The 17,150-nt window shown below is 42.3% G+C and overlaps 1 protein-coding gene across 1 annotated transcript; it reads left to right on the forward strand.

Annotated features, from left to right (window-relative positions):
• Nucleotides 1-1,906: 1,906 nt before the first annotated feature.
• Nucleotides 1,907-16,883, forward strand: NOM1 (nucleolar protein with MIF4G domain 1). Its single transcript, XM_071428595.1, is given in 12 exon segments — nucleotides 1,907-1,931; nucleotides 1,934-2,925; nucleotides 4,306-4,430; nucleotides 5,359-5,554; nucleotides 7,350-7,673; nucleotides 8,134-8,244; nucleotides 9,039-9,206; nucleotides 9,789-9,910; nucleotides 13,530-13,662; nucleotides 14,025-14,156; nucleotides 14,877-14,986; nucleotides 15,857-16,883. Coding segments are annotated over 12 exon segments (2,616 nt in total). The 3' UTR covers nucleotides 16,035-16,883.
• Nucleotides 16,884-17,150: the final 267 nt, after the last annotated feature.

Consider the following 17,150-nt stretch of genomic DNA (forward strand, 5'->3'; position numbering starts at 1 on the left):
CCAGCTGTGCAGAGCCAGGAGGATGCATGCCTGTTGCAGAGGCACAGGCCCCAGCAGTGGCATCACCTCGTCCTGAACACTGGTGAGGGTGGAAATGCCCCAAGAGAAGTTGGCACCAGTCACAGAATGCCAGAATGGGTCAGGCTGGAAGGGTCAATGGGTCATCTGGGCCGATGTCCCTGCTCAAGCAGGGTCCTCCCAGAGCACAGGGCACAGGAATGCATCCAGATGCTTCTGGAATTCCTGCAGTAAGGGAGACTCCACATCCTCTCTGAGCCGTCTGTTCCAGTGCATGGTCACCCACACAACAGTTCTTCATCATGTTTAGGTGGAACTTATGTGCATCAGTTCCTGCCCATTGCCTTTTGTGCTATTTCTTGGTACCACTGTGAAGAGCCTGGTCCATCCTCTTGGCACCCTCCCATAGACATTTATATACATTAATGAGGTCCCCTCTCAGTCATCTCTCTTTTAGAGGCTGAACAGACCCTGCTCCCTCAGCCTTTTCTCATAAGAGAGATGCTCCAGTCCCTTAACCCTCTTTGTACCCTCCACTGGACTTGCTCCAGGAGCTCCATGTCTCTCTTGTCCTGAGGAGACCAGAACTGCATACAGCATTCCAGATGTGCCTCACAAGAGAGGAGCAGAGAGGCAGCATCACCTCCCCGACCTCCTGACAATGCCCTTCCAAATGCACTTGAGGATCCCATGGCTTTCTTGGCCATAAGGAAACACTGGTGACTCAAGAACAGCTTGTCATCCATCAGCACCCCAAGTTCCTCTACGGAAGACCATGGACATGGATGTTGGCTCTGGCACACTCAGGAAGATACACCTGAGCTTGGCAGTGCTGGAAGGGGCTTAAAATGTGGGTCTTGGCAGGTGGAGGGGTGGCCAGGGGCTGGTGTACCTCAGCTCCTCAAGAGGCATCAGCGAGAGCCTCATGCCCCATGGGAGCCTGTCACCCTGATTTTTTAAGATTTTCTAAGCCTTCTGATGTTTACATTCTTGTAGCAAACTTTCTCACACACTTTCTGTAAATAACTTATTGTTTTGCATTCTTTTATGGAGGAGGAGAAATTTGATGGACTGTTGGTTTGTCCAGTGTCATTGGAGAGGTGGCACTTTCACCTTCCAATCCACTGTCACTTGTGGAAAACTATAAATGTTGGAGCCAGAAAATAAACTTCCTTTTTCTTCACCTTGAGAGCAGTGGTGTGTGCACTTGTGTTGTTTTGTGTCCTATAGTGACAGGAGCCTTGTGATCACAGCCAGGGCTGTGATGGACAAATTGCTCCAGTCCCTGGTGTAAGAGGGACAAGCCTTGCACTTTCTTTCTGGAGCATGTCTATAAACGGGCAACAAAGCTGGTGAAGGGTGTGTAACATAAATCCTATAAGCAGTGGCTGAAAGGAGCTGGGGTTATTTAGCCTGGAGAAAAGGAGGTTTAGGAGCGACCTTACCACTCTCTACACCACCTGAAAGGAGGCTGTAGCCAGGTGGGGGTCGGGACCTTCTCCCAGGTAACAAGTGATAGGACGAGGGGACACAGCCTCAAACTGCACCAGAGGATGTTCAGGTTGGACATTAGGAGAAATTTCTTCACAGAAAGGGTGACTGGAATGGACTGCCCAGGGACGTGGTGGAGTCCCGGTGTCTGGAGGTTCTTAAGCACTATACTTAATGCCACGGTCTAGTTGCCGTGATGGTGTTCGGTCATAGGTTGGACTCGATGATCTCACAGGTCTTTTCCGACCTAAATTTATTCTATGATTCTGTGATTCTTGAATACATACACACAAACGAGGGGATCCCTACCGACCGAGCGCCTCTGAAGCGGCACTCCAGGGTCCCGTCCCCTCAGAGCCGCGGCCGCCCGCGCCCAGCAGGGGGCGCTGTGCCCGGCATGGCGGCCGCGCGCCGGAAGCGGCAGCCCGGCCCCTCTCCAAGATGGCGGCGCCCAGGCGCGGTGTGGCTGCGGGCAGGATGAAGCGGGGGCCGGCCGCCCGCGCCCGCCGCGGCGGGAAACTGGACCGGCTGCGGCAGGCGGTGCAGGACTACGTGCAGGCGGCCGGCGGCCAGCCGCCGCTGGCCCTGCTCAAAGACTCGGAGAGGTACAACCGCAGGAGCCGTCGGGAAGCCAGGAAGGAGAAGCGCAGACTAAAGCGGAGCCGCCGCCGCCGACTCCAGCGCGGGGAGCTGGTGGAGGCTCCCACCGCCCCGGCCAAGTCCCCTGCAGCCAAGCCCGCTCCAGTCAAGCCGGCCCCGGCCAAGTCCGCTTCGGCCAAGCCCACTCCGGCCAAGCCGGGCCAGGCCAAGCCGGCTCCTGCCGCCCGCCCCGGAGCCCCGGCTTCGCCCGCCGCTGGGAAGCAGCGGCCCAGGCCGGTGTCGGCACCGGCACCGACAGCCCTTGAGGCCCCCTCCGCCGCCGCAGCCACCTCTGCGCGGAAACGGGCCCTGCTGGAAGCCAACGAGGAGGAGGAGAAGGAGATCCGGCGGCTGGAGCGGCAGCTGGGGCTCGGGAAGCGTCGCAAGAAGCAGGAGGGGCCCGCGAACGAGCGGCTGCCGCAGAGCTTCCTGCGGGACGGGCTGGGATACGTGCTGGGGGCGCTGGGCACACGGGCCGGGCTCAGCCAGCTCTGCGAGAGCAGCGACGACGAGACCGAGCAGCAGGACACCGAGCCCGGGCCGCGGCAGCGCCCGCCGGGGATGGAGGAGGATGGCGAGGAGGATGGTGAGGACGAGGAGGATGGCGACGACGAGGAAGATGGTGAGGGCGAGGAGGACGGTGAGGACGCCTCAGAGCCCTCCGAGGCGGATGATGTGGAAGGACATTGCGAGAGCGAGAGCTCATCTCCCGAGGACGGCGGGGTGCCAGAGGCCAGCGAGCCCTCGAGCGAGGAGGAGGAGGAGGAGGAGGCAGAGGTAGGATGTTCGCCTCAGAGAGCACAGACCTGCTTCCCAAAGCACATCCGCAACCTGAACAGAGAGCAGGGTTGCATCGCCGCTGTTAAGCCCAGGTGTTCGCTGTCCGCTCGGGCCACGTGGAGCGCTGTCCTGGTTCTAAACAGTCGGATCCAGCGACACTGTTGACTCGAGGGGTCTGCCAGGTCCTGGAGACACTTGTTAGACGTGGAGGGAGAGTTCCCGAGTTGTGGGGGTCCCAGTTGCTGGGGTACCGGTCGTGGGTTTCTCTGGGTCTGGATTGAAGGCACTTGAGACAGTAGTTCATGTTCAGACTCAAGTGTTTATTATTTCTTATCAGTAAAACAGTCTTATTACTGTGAGTTGGGCAGCTTTTCATTAGAAGGCACAAAATGGCCAACAACCTCTTGTTCCGAGGTCTTTTAAGACTAAACTATCCAATTCAGAATTGACACCTAGATTATTTCCCCTTTTATCCCAATAACTGATCCCAAAGAGCTGCAATGTGGACTTTTCTGCCCAATTACAAATGCCACCCAAACCCATGAAGAAGAAGGAAGAAGCAGCATGGAAAAGAAACCCAGGACAACACCCTGTGCCCTCCATCTTGCTTCCATCCTCAACATACTACAAATCCCAAAACCTAAATTTCTCACCTAGTGACACACCTACACTGCTCTCTATAATTATTTCACACTTTTGTGGATCCTGGTCTATCTTGAAGTCCAGGAAACTTTCTCCATGAGTGAGGGTCAAAGTCAGTGCTGCCCTGGGAGTCAAGGCACCCCAGAGCAGACAGAGAAATATTCCCAGTGCCCTGGGTTTCCACACTGAGTCAGGCTGGGGGCAGATAATACCCTACAGCACAAGGCATGTGGGAGCTGTGTGAGAAATCTGCAAATAAAAGGAGCTGCCCTGGCATTAGAGTGTAGGAATATGATCAAGCCCTTCTGCAGAGAGAGCTTGTGTTGAAATCAGCGGTGGCTACACACTGAAATGTTACTTTCTGAATGATCTTAGAGGTTCTGCCAGTATTAGGTCTTGTTGAATGGGTGGAGGAGAGGAGGTCACACAGGGCATGCAGCTTTCATGGGCCTAAATAAAACTTGAGTAAAACCAAGATTTAAGATGCCAGGTTTTAATGACCATAACTTAAAGAAATTTAGAGAAAAGGGGCTTTGCTGTTGTCAAGTTTGTCATAAAGGGTTATTTTTCACCTGCTTCTTTTCTTCATGTTGTTCCTTTGGTGTTGATTATTAGATGGTAAGATATATCCTTAACTAAAAGTTTGGCACTTTAATCCTAAATAGAAATGTATATTTGTGTTCAAGTGTTTAAGATAGTGGTCTCATTGACACCTTGTTTTGTTTTCCCCCTAAGAGTGATAATCACGGTGCTACAAAGTATGTTCCTCCTCAAATAAGGAAAGCACAGGAGACACTTGATGACAAGAAAAGAGAAGAATTGGGAAGACTGAAGAAAATAGTGAATGGCCTCATTAATAGGTAGTGTAATGAGGAAAGTCATTAATCTTTCTGGATCAATGTGACAATGCTCATCATTCAAGCCCAGGTGGCAAGGATGTGACTTTTCTCTTCACAAACTGATTTTAAGTTGGCAATCATGTCTGCTATTGTTAAGAATAATTATCTTTATTGGTATAAATTCTTCAAAGTTAGTCATTATAGATGTTGAAACATCTAGAAAATAAATTTAAGATTGGGCTGGATTCCACAGAGCAGTTCCCTGCAAGTGCTAGCTGTAATTCACTAAGTGTCAGTTGGAGTATGCTTATTAAAAAAGACTCAGAAGAAAACAGGTTTTGGTTTGTTTTGGGTTTTTTTATTAAATTAAATTTCTCTAACACTACATCTGAAGAGGAGCAACCCTTCCTAGGTTAAAGTACTGCAGAATAGAAAAAGTAATTAACATTAATTTCAGTTTTAGAGGTTTTTTTAAATCAGAAATATATTGGCAGTTATCATCTGTTACCTGTAAAACATAGACTAGAGTTTGTTCAGTCATTTGAAATTGGATATACCATATACATTAAAGTATTAATTATTTTCATACTTAATTTCTTCAAAGACCATGATGTGCCACAGTTAAAACTGCTAAAACCAGTCTCTTTTTGTAATAAATCTGTTCAGTGTGACAGTAAGCAGATTGACAGTGGTTTGTAAATACTGTTGCTAACATGTTTTTACATGTATTTTTTAAACTACACTAGAATTAAATGTACTATACTTTTTTAGTTTAGTAAACACAGAAAGATACAAACATTTCCTTCCACTCATCTTACCAATCTTCAATCTTTTCTTCTGAAGTCAAACTAGTTTCTCTAAAAAGAATAGCTGTTTGTTGGGTGAACTCAAAATTGTGGAATCATGTAAGGAGCAGAAAGAGTGAACATTGGATTTTGTTTCTCCACAGGCTGAGTGAACCAAATTTGTCCTCCATCAGTGGACAGATGGAAGAGCTCTACATGGCCAACAGCAGAAAGGACATGAATGACACTCTGACAGACATTCTCATGAGTGCCTGTGTTACTGCAGTTGCCATGCCTGCAAGGCTCCTGATGGAGCACGTCCTTCTGGTCAGCATCCTTCATCATAATGTAGGAATTGAGGTAATTCTTGTGCTGGGGACAAATTTTGTGGAGTAATGCATATTGTAGAGTGTTCTCCTTGACATTTTGTTTGAATTGCCTTGTAATTTTTAACTCTGTGGCACTGACAAGCATCTTTATTTGAGTTTCATCAGTATTTTGTGGCTTATTTGCAAGGCTTCCACAAGGAAAGGGTCTTAGTTCATTGCTTTATCTGATTTTATCTCCTCCATGAGTTACCACTAGTCAGTTATAAACCCATCATTTTTTTCATCACAACCTTTCTGCAACCAGTAGAAAAGTTTCTAACTTTCAAAGTTTCTAACCTTCAGTTTCTCTTCCCTTTAGTTACACTGATCTGTTTCTGTTCTCATGGATACATGAGGGTATTGTTTTTGAACTATGTATATCCAGATAAGGGTTGCAAATGCAGGAATTCTTTTACAATGGTGGATAAACTTCTTTTCTAAGCAAATCATGCAAATCATCAGTGGAATTAAGTAGTTATAACATGAAATATTAAAAACTTCAAAAAGCGTGGCGATTTTTGGAGGGGATTTTGTTTTGTGTTTTTAAACCTGATGAATGAGGTAAAATCCCTCTTGCCCAAGGTGATGCTGAAGCTCCTGATGTCAAAGAGAATATTTTAGCTAATTTTAGTGAGATGTCTGTCAGGAAACAAAGTTGTTTCAGTAGTGTATTCCTATTAGAGTACTCTTTTTTCTTCTCCCCACATCTCAATGCAAAAGGTATATTAATGCAAGTTTTTTAATTTGTCATACTGTGGCCTGAATGCTGGCTCTGAAACCATATTAAAAATCAGATGGATGCAATTAAAGCAACTTTCTCCTTGGCATTAAACTTTTATTTTGTCCCTCTTTGCTGCTTGAAAGGCAGTTCTGACTGCAAATACAATGTTTCTGTAAAATAAATGTACAATATGCATTACATGAAAGTGTGACTACAACTGCACTGAAGATTAGGTTGAGCAATGCAGAAGTTGCCCTGTGTTTATAAATTTGTGCAGCCATTGCATAGTTAACACCCCAGCTGGGTCAGTACTGCTGCTGGGACTCCTGGTTTTCTTAAGGTCAGCAGATTTTAGCACAACAATAATGGGTGAAGGTCTTACTTAGTAGCAATGTATTCATCACCTCCCTGTGTTTTAGAGCCTGTAGGCTTTCTAATCCCAGCCTTTAGCATCAGTTCTCTCTTCAGAAATAAATATATTCCAAAATTTCTTTTCCCAGCTGTACCACTGACAAACATCTAAGAATTATCCCCACTTCAAAAGCAGCTGCACCTTATGCTCAGCAACTGTGACAACTTGGTATTTTGGGGTTTTTTTCACAATACTAGTTTTTATCCTTCTCTTAAGGAGTTTGTTCTGGAATGCCACACTCAGGAGTGTGTTTGCTTTTTGACATGCAGCTTTTCCTGGATGAATGGCTAGCAGTAACAGCATGCTAGTCTGACAGCTGGAAAGATGCTAATATGTGTCCATGAATATTATGTAAATAAATGCTGGTGTATGGGTACAGTAGGTTCATAATATTTGTTTTTCTTGCACAGGCTTTAAAAGCCAACTGGACGTCAAATGTGAGGTGTAAATAACATAGACTGCTACAAAAATGTCTCACCACTTAAATATCTGTGTATGTAAATGTAGAACATCCCTATTGGTTGAAAGGAGCAACAGTATTTCTTTAAAATTAATAGTGGCAGTGACCCAAAAATGAGTTTTACAGATGTCTGTAAAATCTACTTAGAGTTAACTGCTGGATTTTTTTTTTTCCCTTAATGGAATTGTTGCCAGGTTGGTGCTCACTTTTTGGAAGCTGTGGTGAAGAGATTTGATGAACTCTGTAAAAGTGATGCTGAAGGGAAGGAATGTGAAAATCTGCTTGCCTTGATTGCTCATCTGTATAACTTCCATGTGGTTCATTGCCTGCTGATCTTTGATATTCTGAAAAAGCTTGTTAGCACTTTCACTGAAAAAGAGATTGAGCTGATTTTGTTTCTTCTGAAAAATGTGGGCTTTTCCTTAAGAAAAGATGATGCATTGGCTTTGAAAGAACTGATCACTGAAGCCCAGAGGAAAGCAAGCACAGCAGAGAAGAAATTCCAGGATCAAACAAGGGTATGTGTTTGTTCTAAAGATTTAATATTCTGAACAGCCTGTAATAAGTACTTGGATACATAGTTTAACTTACAGAAACGTTTTCTGCTACATTCTATTCTGATTCTAAATTACCATTAGCGTGACATTCTTCTTGTTTGTCTTTCTGCATTAGTTCTTAGGACACAGGTGCCAAAATGCTCATGATGGATGGGACAGGACTGGTTTGTCTCTTATGCAATGGACAGTTTTTCTGTTTCATGATACTTCATACATTTCAAAAAATAGGTGTTTAGCAGATGAAGCTTGTACACGAATTACTGTAACAGGGATAAAAGCAAACATGTTCTATTTAAATTTTGGTGTATATTGGCAGCTGAGCTGCTTATTCTCCCAGAATAGTAATTTCAAAGTACACTCTTGTACTTTATTTAATAAACCCACAGCTTAGAACTGACAGAACTATTTCCTTTCCCCACAGGTTCGGTTCATGCTGGAGACCATGCTGGCACTTAGGAACAATGACATGAGGAAGATCCCTGGCTATGATCCTGAGCCAGTTGAAAGACTCCGCAAATTGCAGAGAGCTCTGGTGAGAACTTGCTTGGCTGGTGTAGCCTTGTTATTCTTAAAGCAGGAGAATTATTTGTATTGGATTTCAGCTTTCTTGGGGATTTTTTGTTGGTGTGTTTTTTGGGTTTTTTTTTTGACAGAATGGGCACTTTGTCTAGAACAACCCAGTATAAAAGGGATGAAAGTAATTTATCAGTGCAGGATGTGCATATCAGGTTAAGAGGCCAGGCAAAAACAAGCTAGGTAACCTAGTTCTGTAGGATTTCCTCTCTTAAATTTTTACAGTCCTTCTGATGCACTTCTAGACTGTGTTGTTGAAAATTCTTATTTTGTTCAGAGTTTAAAATTTTTGCCATTTGAGCTGTACAACACATAAGGCAGTTTGTTGTGTCATTTTATGTAGTCACAAGTGTTCAAAAGGGAAATCATGACCAGATTGTAGGATGCTGCAATGTCAGCATCCTCTTAATTCTAATCAAACTTTGTGATTGAAAGATTTCTACTTTTTAGATTAGTATATCTTTTTTCAAATAAAAAACCCAAGAGCTTCTACATGTAGATTTATATAACTTTATGCATTTAATAAAATATATCATATGGGAAACTTGTAAATTCTTTTCAGGTTGCTGATTGAAACAAAGGTTAGGGAGGAACCATGGGAAGACCTTTATGAAGATATGAATTTATATGCTTAAAGTTTTTGTTTAAAAACAATTTTAAGTAATCAAAGTATTTGTTGTGGTCTGTGAGAGAGAAAAAACATTTCAAATAAAAGCTCCTGTGTTGGTTTTTACTTTTGTTTTGTTATTCAAGGTTCACAGCAGTGGTTCAGGTAAAGACACCCAGCTCCGCGTGTCCCTGGAGTCTCTCCTCAGCGCTGACCAGGTCGGTCGCTGGTGGATCGTGGGCTCATCCTGGAGTGGAGCTCCAATGATCAGTGATACCAAAAGCCAGGCTCAGCAAAAGCTGCATGTAGGAAAGGTAAATCCAAATTAAAAGTCTAAGTGTTTGTGATCTCTTGAAGATTTGTCAGGAAGTTCATTTCAGAGCCCACCAAAATTCCTTCACATGCTCTTGTAAGATCAAGCTTTTGGACTGTAAATTCTGCTGTTTTTTTAAAACATTGTACTCATGTGCTTCATAAGAGCTGTTACTACAAATATGGTATAGCTTGTTTTTTCTTATCCTGTGGAATTGCTGAGGTGAAAGAAAAGTCTTGATTCAACAGTGGATTTGCTAGTAGGAATTCTGACAGGTTGTGGTGTCTATCTGTGGCATATATGCAAGCTGATTCCAAAAGTAATGTGATGAGATGGTCATGGTGAATTACGTATGTTAAAGAAGCATGTCTTAAAATTAATTGGCACAATAGATTAAAATGTATTTCCATAGTTGAAAAAGCTTCTGATGATGTCTGTGCCTCTGGACAAAAGCTCAGGACCTTTGGACTGGTGATTCATGGTTTACTGGAGAGCTTCACTGATGGTGTTATTTAAGGCTGTACAGAAAAAGCTTTTTTTTTAAGGCAAACAGAAATAAAATAGCATATAACTTTATTTTCAGGTGAGTTCAAAAATAATGGAGCTTGCTCGTAAGCTGAGAATGAACACTGATATCAGGAGAAGTATTTTTTGTGTCTTGATGACGAGTGAAGACTTCATGGATGCCTTTGAAAAACTTCTGAAGTAAGTACAGAAATCAGCTCAGAACTAAGAACAGGTTGTAAATGCAGCATTTCTGGTCTGGGCTTAAGAGCATTCAGATGACAATGCAATTAAAAGAAGTGCATAGCTAGGTATCCACATAGGGTAAAAGGGCAGGAGAAGGAACCAGAACCCTGGTGTCAGGATTAATGGGGGCAGGCAGAACTGACTGGCAGTCAGAGGAATGGAATAGCCCCTGTTGTTGTTGCTGCTGGCTGTAACTGTGATTTGGAGCCTGTGTCTTTTTGCATTGGAGCTGTGTATCCCAGCAGAGTGGATGAAAGGCTGCTGCAGGCTTGTTTCCTCACAGAGGCAGACCAGAAGCCCTTGCAGATCATATTTTGGGTTTTTTGCTGGATTGCTGTAATTTCTGTGCTACTGCCACTTCTTTGACTTCCTGCCACCTTGTTAAGCCATCTCTGCCCATGCTTGCATGACCTGATAGTGTTCTATCACTTTCACTACCCTCTTGCAGAATTTTTTAGCTTTGGGTTTGCTTCACATGAAGACCAGTTCCCTTACCCCTTGACAAGCAGTTCTTCAGAAGATGTGATCAGGGAAGAGCTCAAGCTAAGCTATTCCTTGTGTTTGTCAGAATATTATTTGTAAGTCTGTAGGAACTGGGAGGGGAGAGATCAGGTCTGAACTTTTCTGTCTCAGCCTTGTAACTCAAGGGTATTGTCTTACCAGGATGGCATGCAATTATTTAATTTGCTTACCAAACCAAAACAGACTTTGTAATAAAGTCAACTAATATTTGATTAAATGCCACTTTTGCAAAACACAGCTTGGACTTGAGACTGTGATGGAGTCATTCCAATATCTTAATATGGCCTGTTCAATTAAAAGAAATTAGCTGCTGCTGCAGCACTTGCCAAGACCTGGCAGCTCAATTTGCAAATTGGACTTGACTCTCATCTCTGCTATTTAGGCTAGTGCACAAATCTGAATACATACAGGCTTGGCAGAAAATCTCTCTGCAGGCTGCCTGGTGTGTGTTGGTGCTGATGTTTATACAGCAAACTCAAAGGGAGGAATTCTTAAATCTGCCCTCATCTGGCAGAGTATAATGGAAAGTACACAAAATTGTCAGTGAAGGAATTAGCTTCAGTGTGAACATGTGTTCCAGAGTGTATGGGAATTTGTATTTGTATGTTTGGTGTCTCATGAGGAAGAGCATAAAAATAAATATTTTAACTGCTCTTGTTGATTCATCTGCTGCTAGTTCTGTGGCAGAATTGAGATGTGGTTAAAGGACAATTTAAACTACTTGAAATTCAGGCTATAGTTTTTCTAGTCCCCTTCCTCCTTTCTGCAGATGAAAGTATTAGTTTGGAGCCAGAACAGCTCCCTGAAGTGGCTCAGTGATTGCAGAGGTATCAGTGAAGAGGGCTGGGAACATCACTGGTGACAAAGAGGAGAGAGTGAGACTGGATGCTGTTCATCAGCTGAAAGGCCACACCTTCTTCACAAACCACAGTTTCACTCAGGAGAGAGAATGAATGCTGCTTAAGTTTGATGGAGAGGCAATTTTTGAAGTTATTTTGTAGAAGAATAAAGAATTTGAGAAACTTCACATCTCAGAAAATACTGAGCCACTCATGAAAGGCTTAGCTATCCTATTGGAGTGAGATGTGTAATTCAGGATAACTTTGTGTCAGCAAGTTTTTCCTTACAAAATTATTCCCCATTTCTTGCTAAATACTACCAAATTGAGTGTATCTGCTAATATAATTTGAACTGACTTAAAAGGGGATTCAAGTGTTGCTATTTTTGATCTGAAGACAATGACAGTCTTGGGCTTCAGCTGATGATAACTAACCTACTTGGAGTCAGGCTTCTGCTGGTGACAAACTGCTTCAAAGGCAGTTATCCCATTTACAGCAGGATCAAGATACACAAGTCCATGTAACTCATGAATAATTGAATCATTGAGGTGGTTTCACATTCTTTATCAAAGAATATCAGGCTTATGAAATCTACTCAGATTTATGGTGAAGCTCAGCAGTGAAAGACAGTCCAGACTCTTAAATTTTAGATGTTTAGAGTTCTAGCTCTGTGAAGAAGTGAAGGTAGGAAGAAAATTGAATATCCAAGTGTTGTCACTTGGTTACAGCTCTGGCAACATAAATAAGCAAGTCATGATAGGAGTGATGAGGAACAAGTAAAAGGAGAGTGTGCCAAACTAGTGATTGCAGTGTAACTTCCCAAGTCATCTATTAAATACAAATCTGATGGCTGAAAACCTGTATATTTGTAAAAAAAACCTTTTGTTGCTCTGAAATCAGATGGAAGTTGGCTGATGGGAGGGCAGGTAGGTTATGACACAGACACAGCACTCCCAGTACTGACCCCTTTTGGAAGAGCAGACTTCTCAATTTTTACTGCTCATTAGCCTAGAAATCATCCCAGATTTTCCTACTGTAAAATTTAAACTCTAGGGAGTTTGGGCTCAGCAGCAGTGTTTTCTCTGTTAATCTGAGGTGTCTGTGGTCACAAGCAATGCAGATATGTGGAGGTGTGTACAAAGGAGGGATATTGGCATCAAGTAATGACCAACTACCCTACAGACACTAAGGCAAGTTCCAGTGGAGTCAAACTTGGTTAGCAAGTACTCTTGAGTTGTAAAAATGCCCTGTGAAACTTGAACTTGAAGCAATGAGAAGAATTTTGTTTGATATTTTTCAGATTCTAATATGATGCATTTTTCATTTGAATTGGTTTTAATGCTGCCAAGCATTTGGCAGCATTAAGGAAGTTAAATCACAGACCAGGTGCATTGTGAGTTAGTCACCATTCCATGCCAGAGTGTCTCAGCCCTCTTTTATACTGGTCAGCTGTTGGAGTGGGGAGGCTGCTCAGTCCTTGGCCTCCATGCTGAAGAAGCCAACATAAGATAGGTACAGATAGATAGATATTCTTTCCTCCAGGCCTTTTTTTTTAAGGTGCTTTGTAATTAATGTATCCTGAGTGGTACCCAGAGATTAAAAAATTCATATCACCAAAGAAAAACATCTAAGAAATCTAAGAATGTTTTCTTATCCCTACTAAGTACCACAGAAGTCAAGGGCCCTGGAAATGTTTCTCCAAATAGGCTTGCACTGATCCAAAGGCTGGTTTTCCTCCCATAACCATCAGTACAAGCATGAGATGATCACAATGGGACCCTACAGTTCTTGTTTCACTCTTTAGCCTTTCTTTCACAGTTTAACCTTTGTAGTGGTACCTGTGGGTGCAGTGCTACTGCTGGAACCTCTCTTCTGTTCATGGAGTGCTGCAAACATGGAGTGGGATACCTTTCCTTCCCTGATACTTTTATCATTCCACTTCTATTTCTTGAGGTCTTACTTTTGCATCTCGTCCTTTAACACCCATAATGCTTCAGCATTTCCACAGAGCCATACCAGGATACTTGTTTAGCCAACAAGTTGGAGTCCATTAGGAGTTTTAAAGACTTGATAGGTACTTTGTAACAAGTAAAGTTTAATGTGATGTTTGGAAAGGTTTTAAAGTATTACTCTCAGATGTTGACTGTAGCTCTTACTTTGTGTCAACAAGTTTTTCCTTACAAAATGATTCTCAATTTCTTGCTCAATTTTAGGCTTGGACTGAAAGATCAGCAGGAGAGAGAAATAGTTCATGTCATCCTTTACTGCTGCTTACAGGAGAAGACATTCAACCCCTTCTATGCATTTTTGGCTAACAAGTTTTGTGGACATGAAAGACGATTTCAGGTAAAGACAAATCTGTTGCTTCATTGGTTTTGTGTCATGACTGTGGTTAGGAAGAGATTTACTGAATAGCTGAGAATGGGTGCATGCCTGTTAGGATCTTGATCTCGAGGAAAAATTCTGCTGGTATGGCTAAGCATTCAGTAAGGCATACTCATGGTCAGATCTGAATAGGAAATGAAATGCTGAATGTTTTATTTCTTCTGTTTTATGCATTTTAAAATAATTGGAAGAGTCTGATCAAGCATTTCTGTTAATTAAAGAAGGGCTTATAAAGAATACAAGGTCAAAAGGTTTGTTATGTTGTTACTCAATTAAACAGCCACTTGATTTGTAGGATTATTTTTTTTACCTTTGACCCCTAGGTGACATTTCAGTTTAGTATTTGGGACAAAATCAGAGACTTAGAAAATCTGTCAGCTGCTGCCATCTCCAACTTGGTTTCACTGCTGGCTCACTTAATAAGGACAAAATCACTGCCACTTTCAGTTCTCAAGGTTGGTGTGTTTTCTTTTCAAATCCTTCTGTGTTTTCCCTGCATTTGCTAGTTCTATGGAAGGTATATTTTCTCTGTTACTTATCTGGTACTTTAGCTGATTATGCTAAGACAAACTTGTTTTAAAATTACCAAATTGTTCCAATTGATTATGGTAATGCTGTCATTTGGGGAAGGGAACCTCTGGTGACCCAGGCATAGAGAAAGTCTACATTTCTTTATTTAGAGCAGTTGTGAGATTATTTCCTTTAGCATATCCAGAGTTGGAGCTGAGGCCCCTTCATTAGCAGGCTTTGCCAGTGGTTTTTGTGCTATGGTTTTTAGCTGATGTTGTTTTTATTAGACAAGAAAGTGCTGAGTAGATTTCTTGGATTTCAGAATGGGTAGTCCACAGAATTCCATTAGAAGAGTAACTGGAATGTATTAAACAGGCAATTAAATGGATTGTGCCAGGTACTTACAAAGTATTTATCTAATTGAGAAAGGACATCTGGTATTCTGGTACCAGGAGCCTTCTATTCCTTAGAAGGTTCTTTTCTTTCATTATTGATTTGCTTTTGGAGGCAGCCTTCTCAGGTAATTATTCTGTGCTAAACTCAAGGCTCAGTATATGCAGAGGCCAGTTGGTGTGCCTAAAGTTCTTCATTTAGGAGAGAAGACCAGCTTGTTGTTCAAGTTTGAAATACTTGAATTAATCTAATTGTCCCTCTCTGTCTGCCAGGTCATTGAATTCAGTGAACTGGACAAACCCAAAGTCCGTTTCTTGCGACAGGTATTAAGCACACTGTTAACCAAAGCAGATGAGGAGGAAATTACTGACATTTTTATGAGGTAAGTGATCACTGGCATTTCCAGAGAAACCTTGTTGAGTAGTAATTAAGAAGATAAGAAGTTTGCCTATTTTGTTTGGAATTGCACTATGCCTTTTCCACAGGACATCAGTCCTCCATCCCTTAAAATGTGAGCCCTTCCTGGCTGAGTGGGGCCAGTGTGTCATATGTGTGTGTTGGTACAGGCTCTGATAGAGATGCAACTGTGTCATGCAAAATAAGGCTTCCAGATATTCAATGTATCATTTTGGTCATTGGATTTTCATGAGCAGAGCTCTGTAATTCCCTGTTTCCCTTATTGCTGTACCACCTGTGTGCAGTGGGATTCACTGCCAGCTGTCATTGCTAGGATGTATCTTAAAAAGGAAAAAGAAGGTGATACTAAAGAGACAAATGTTTGGGGTATTTTTAATGGCTTTGTTATCAGTGTTCTCTGAAAAATCTGATTTCTGATATGAGACAGGGTAGCCTGGAGAGGCTGGGAAATTTCCATCCTTAGGGATGCTGAGGACTTGAGTGGATAAGATTTGCAATATCACATAAAGTTTGAATAAATCAGGTGGTGATGTTTCAGCTGTCATGCAGCAACACAAGGAAGCTTGAACATGGAGTTTGCCTTGTTCTTTGCTGTAATGTAATTGTTTACATAAAGCAAGCCTTGGGCTGCAATATTCCATTTTATTGTTGAGGCCAGTTGTATGTCGAGTGTTTGGGCTGCTTGCCAAACCAAGGTAGACTTGGTAATTTGAAAGCTTCTTCAATAAAACTTCTTTACTAGGTTGGATTTTTTTCTGCAGCTCTATTTGAAGAAGATGATAAACTTCTGAAATGGGAGAAGACTAAATGATGTTTTTGATCTGTATCTTTACAGGGTATCTGACAACCCCAAACTGCAAATGCTGCGGGAAGGCTTGAAACTCTTCCTCACCCACTTCTTACTGAAACATGCCCAAGCCCAAAAGAGTGCTGAAGAAGCTAGCTTGTTAAAAAAGAGAGTGGAACTAGCAACCAAGGCTCTAGAGGCAAAAGAACCCAAATTGAAGCTATAGTTATATTTTTTCTAATAAAACATACAGAAAAACCAAGCTGGGGTCTTTCAGACCTAAATAATTGAGAATGAGGAGAGCTGTTTTACTCTAAAGGATCAATTTTCTATGTGTAAACAGTTACTTCACTCTCTGTGCTTGTTAGAGGTTTCATTGAAGGGGATACAAGGCCTTTTTGAAGAAAGAGAAAATGTAGTTTTGTCATGTCCCTTTTTGGGACAAGTGCTTCATATTGGTGGCTGGTATCTGGAGAGGGTGAATTTCTCTTCTATGATACTTTGTCAGCAGTGGTGTTCTGCATTGCATATTCTAGCCTTTCATTTAAAGTAATAAAAGAAGCAGCCTAACTAAAGGCTTTTGATAAGGAGCCCTGGTACTCACCTGAAGAATGGGGCCACTAGATGGCACAAGCACTGGTGAGTCTGTTGGGGAAGAAAACGACTTTTTTCCTAAAGTGTTGGAAGTTATTTTCTAATTCTGTGAATTGATTCCCTGACTGTGGGTCAGGAAAAGATCTTCAGTTGGATTCAAAGCTGTAGCAAAGCAACTTGAAGATCTGTCTTTGCCCAATTATATTGGGTTTAGAGATCACAGCATAACTTTATGGCTTTTTTAGCCTGTTTTTCACAGCTTTAGAATTGGAGTTGCCAAATCACTTGTGTTAATCAGATTTTTCTAGACATAAACAGTATCATCAATATGAGTCTTAAGAAGATAATACCTCCCTTAAGAGTTTGCTCACATTTTTCATTTGGATGCTTAAAAAAAAATAGGCACATTTCTTTCAGTAACACTCTATAAATGGTTTGTTTCTTTTGTCACCACTACACATTAAACTGCCATTTTTCTAAATGCTTTGGTGTTTGTGTTAGCTTTACTCTGGCTGGCCTGCTAGGAAGGGAATGACCTTAAATTGGGTGGAGAAGGGAAGTACTTTCTTGTCTGGAATGTGCATCTGTGATCTACCTGTGTTGGAGTTGTCAGCCCTGTTTCTGTAGCCAGACTTGTCTCTGATGTCCATTGGGCCATTTACTTTTGGTGCCTCCCAATTTGCCTGTGATACCAATTGATCTTTCCCTGTTGGCAAAATTTATTTTTTAATCAAGTTGTTAAATGTAG

This window comes from Agelaius tricolor, unplaced genomic scaffold (genome assembly GCF_023055355.1).
Source record: "Agelaius tricolor isolate 1412-34295 unplaced genomic scaffold, bAgeTri1.0.p SCAF_6, whole genome shotgun sequence".
Classification (NCBI taxonomy): domain Eukaryota; kingdom Metazoa; phylum Chordata; class Aves; order Passeriformes; family Icteridae; genus Agelaius; species Agelaius tricolor.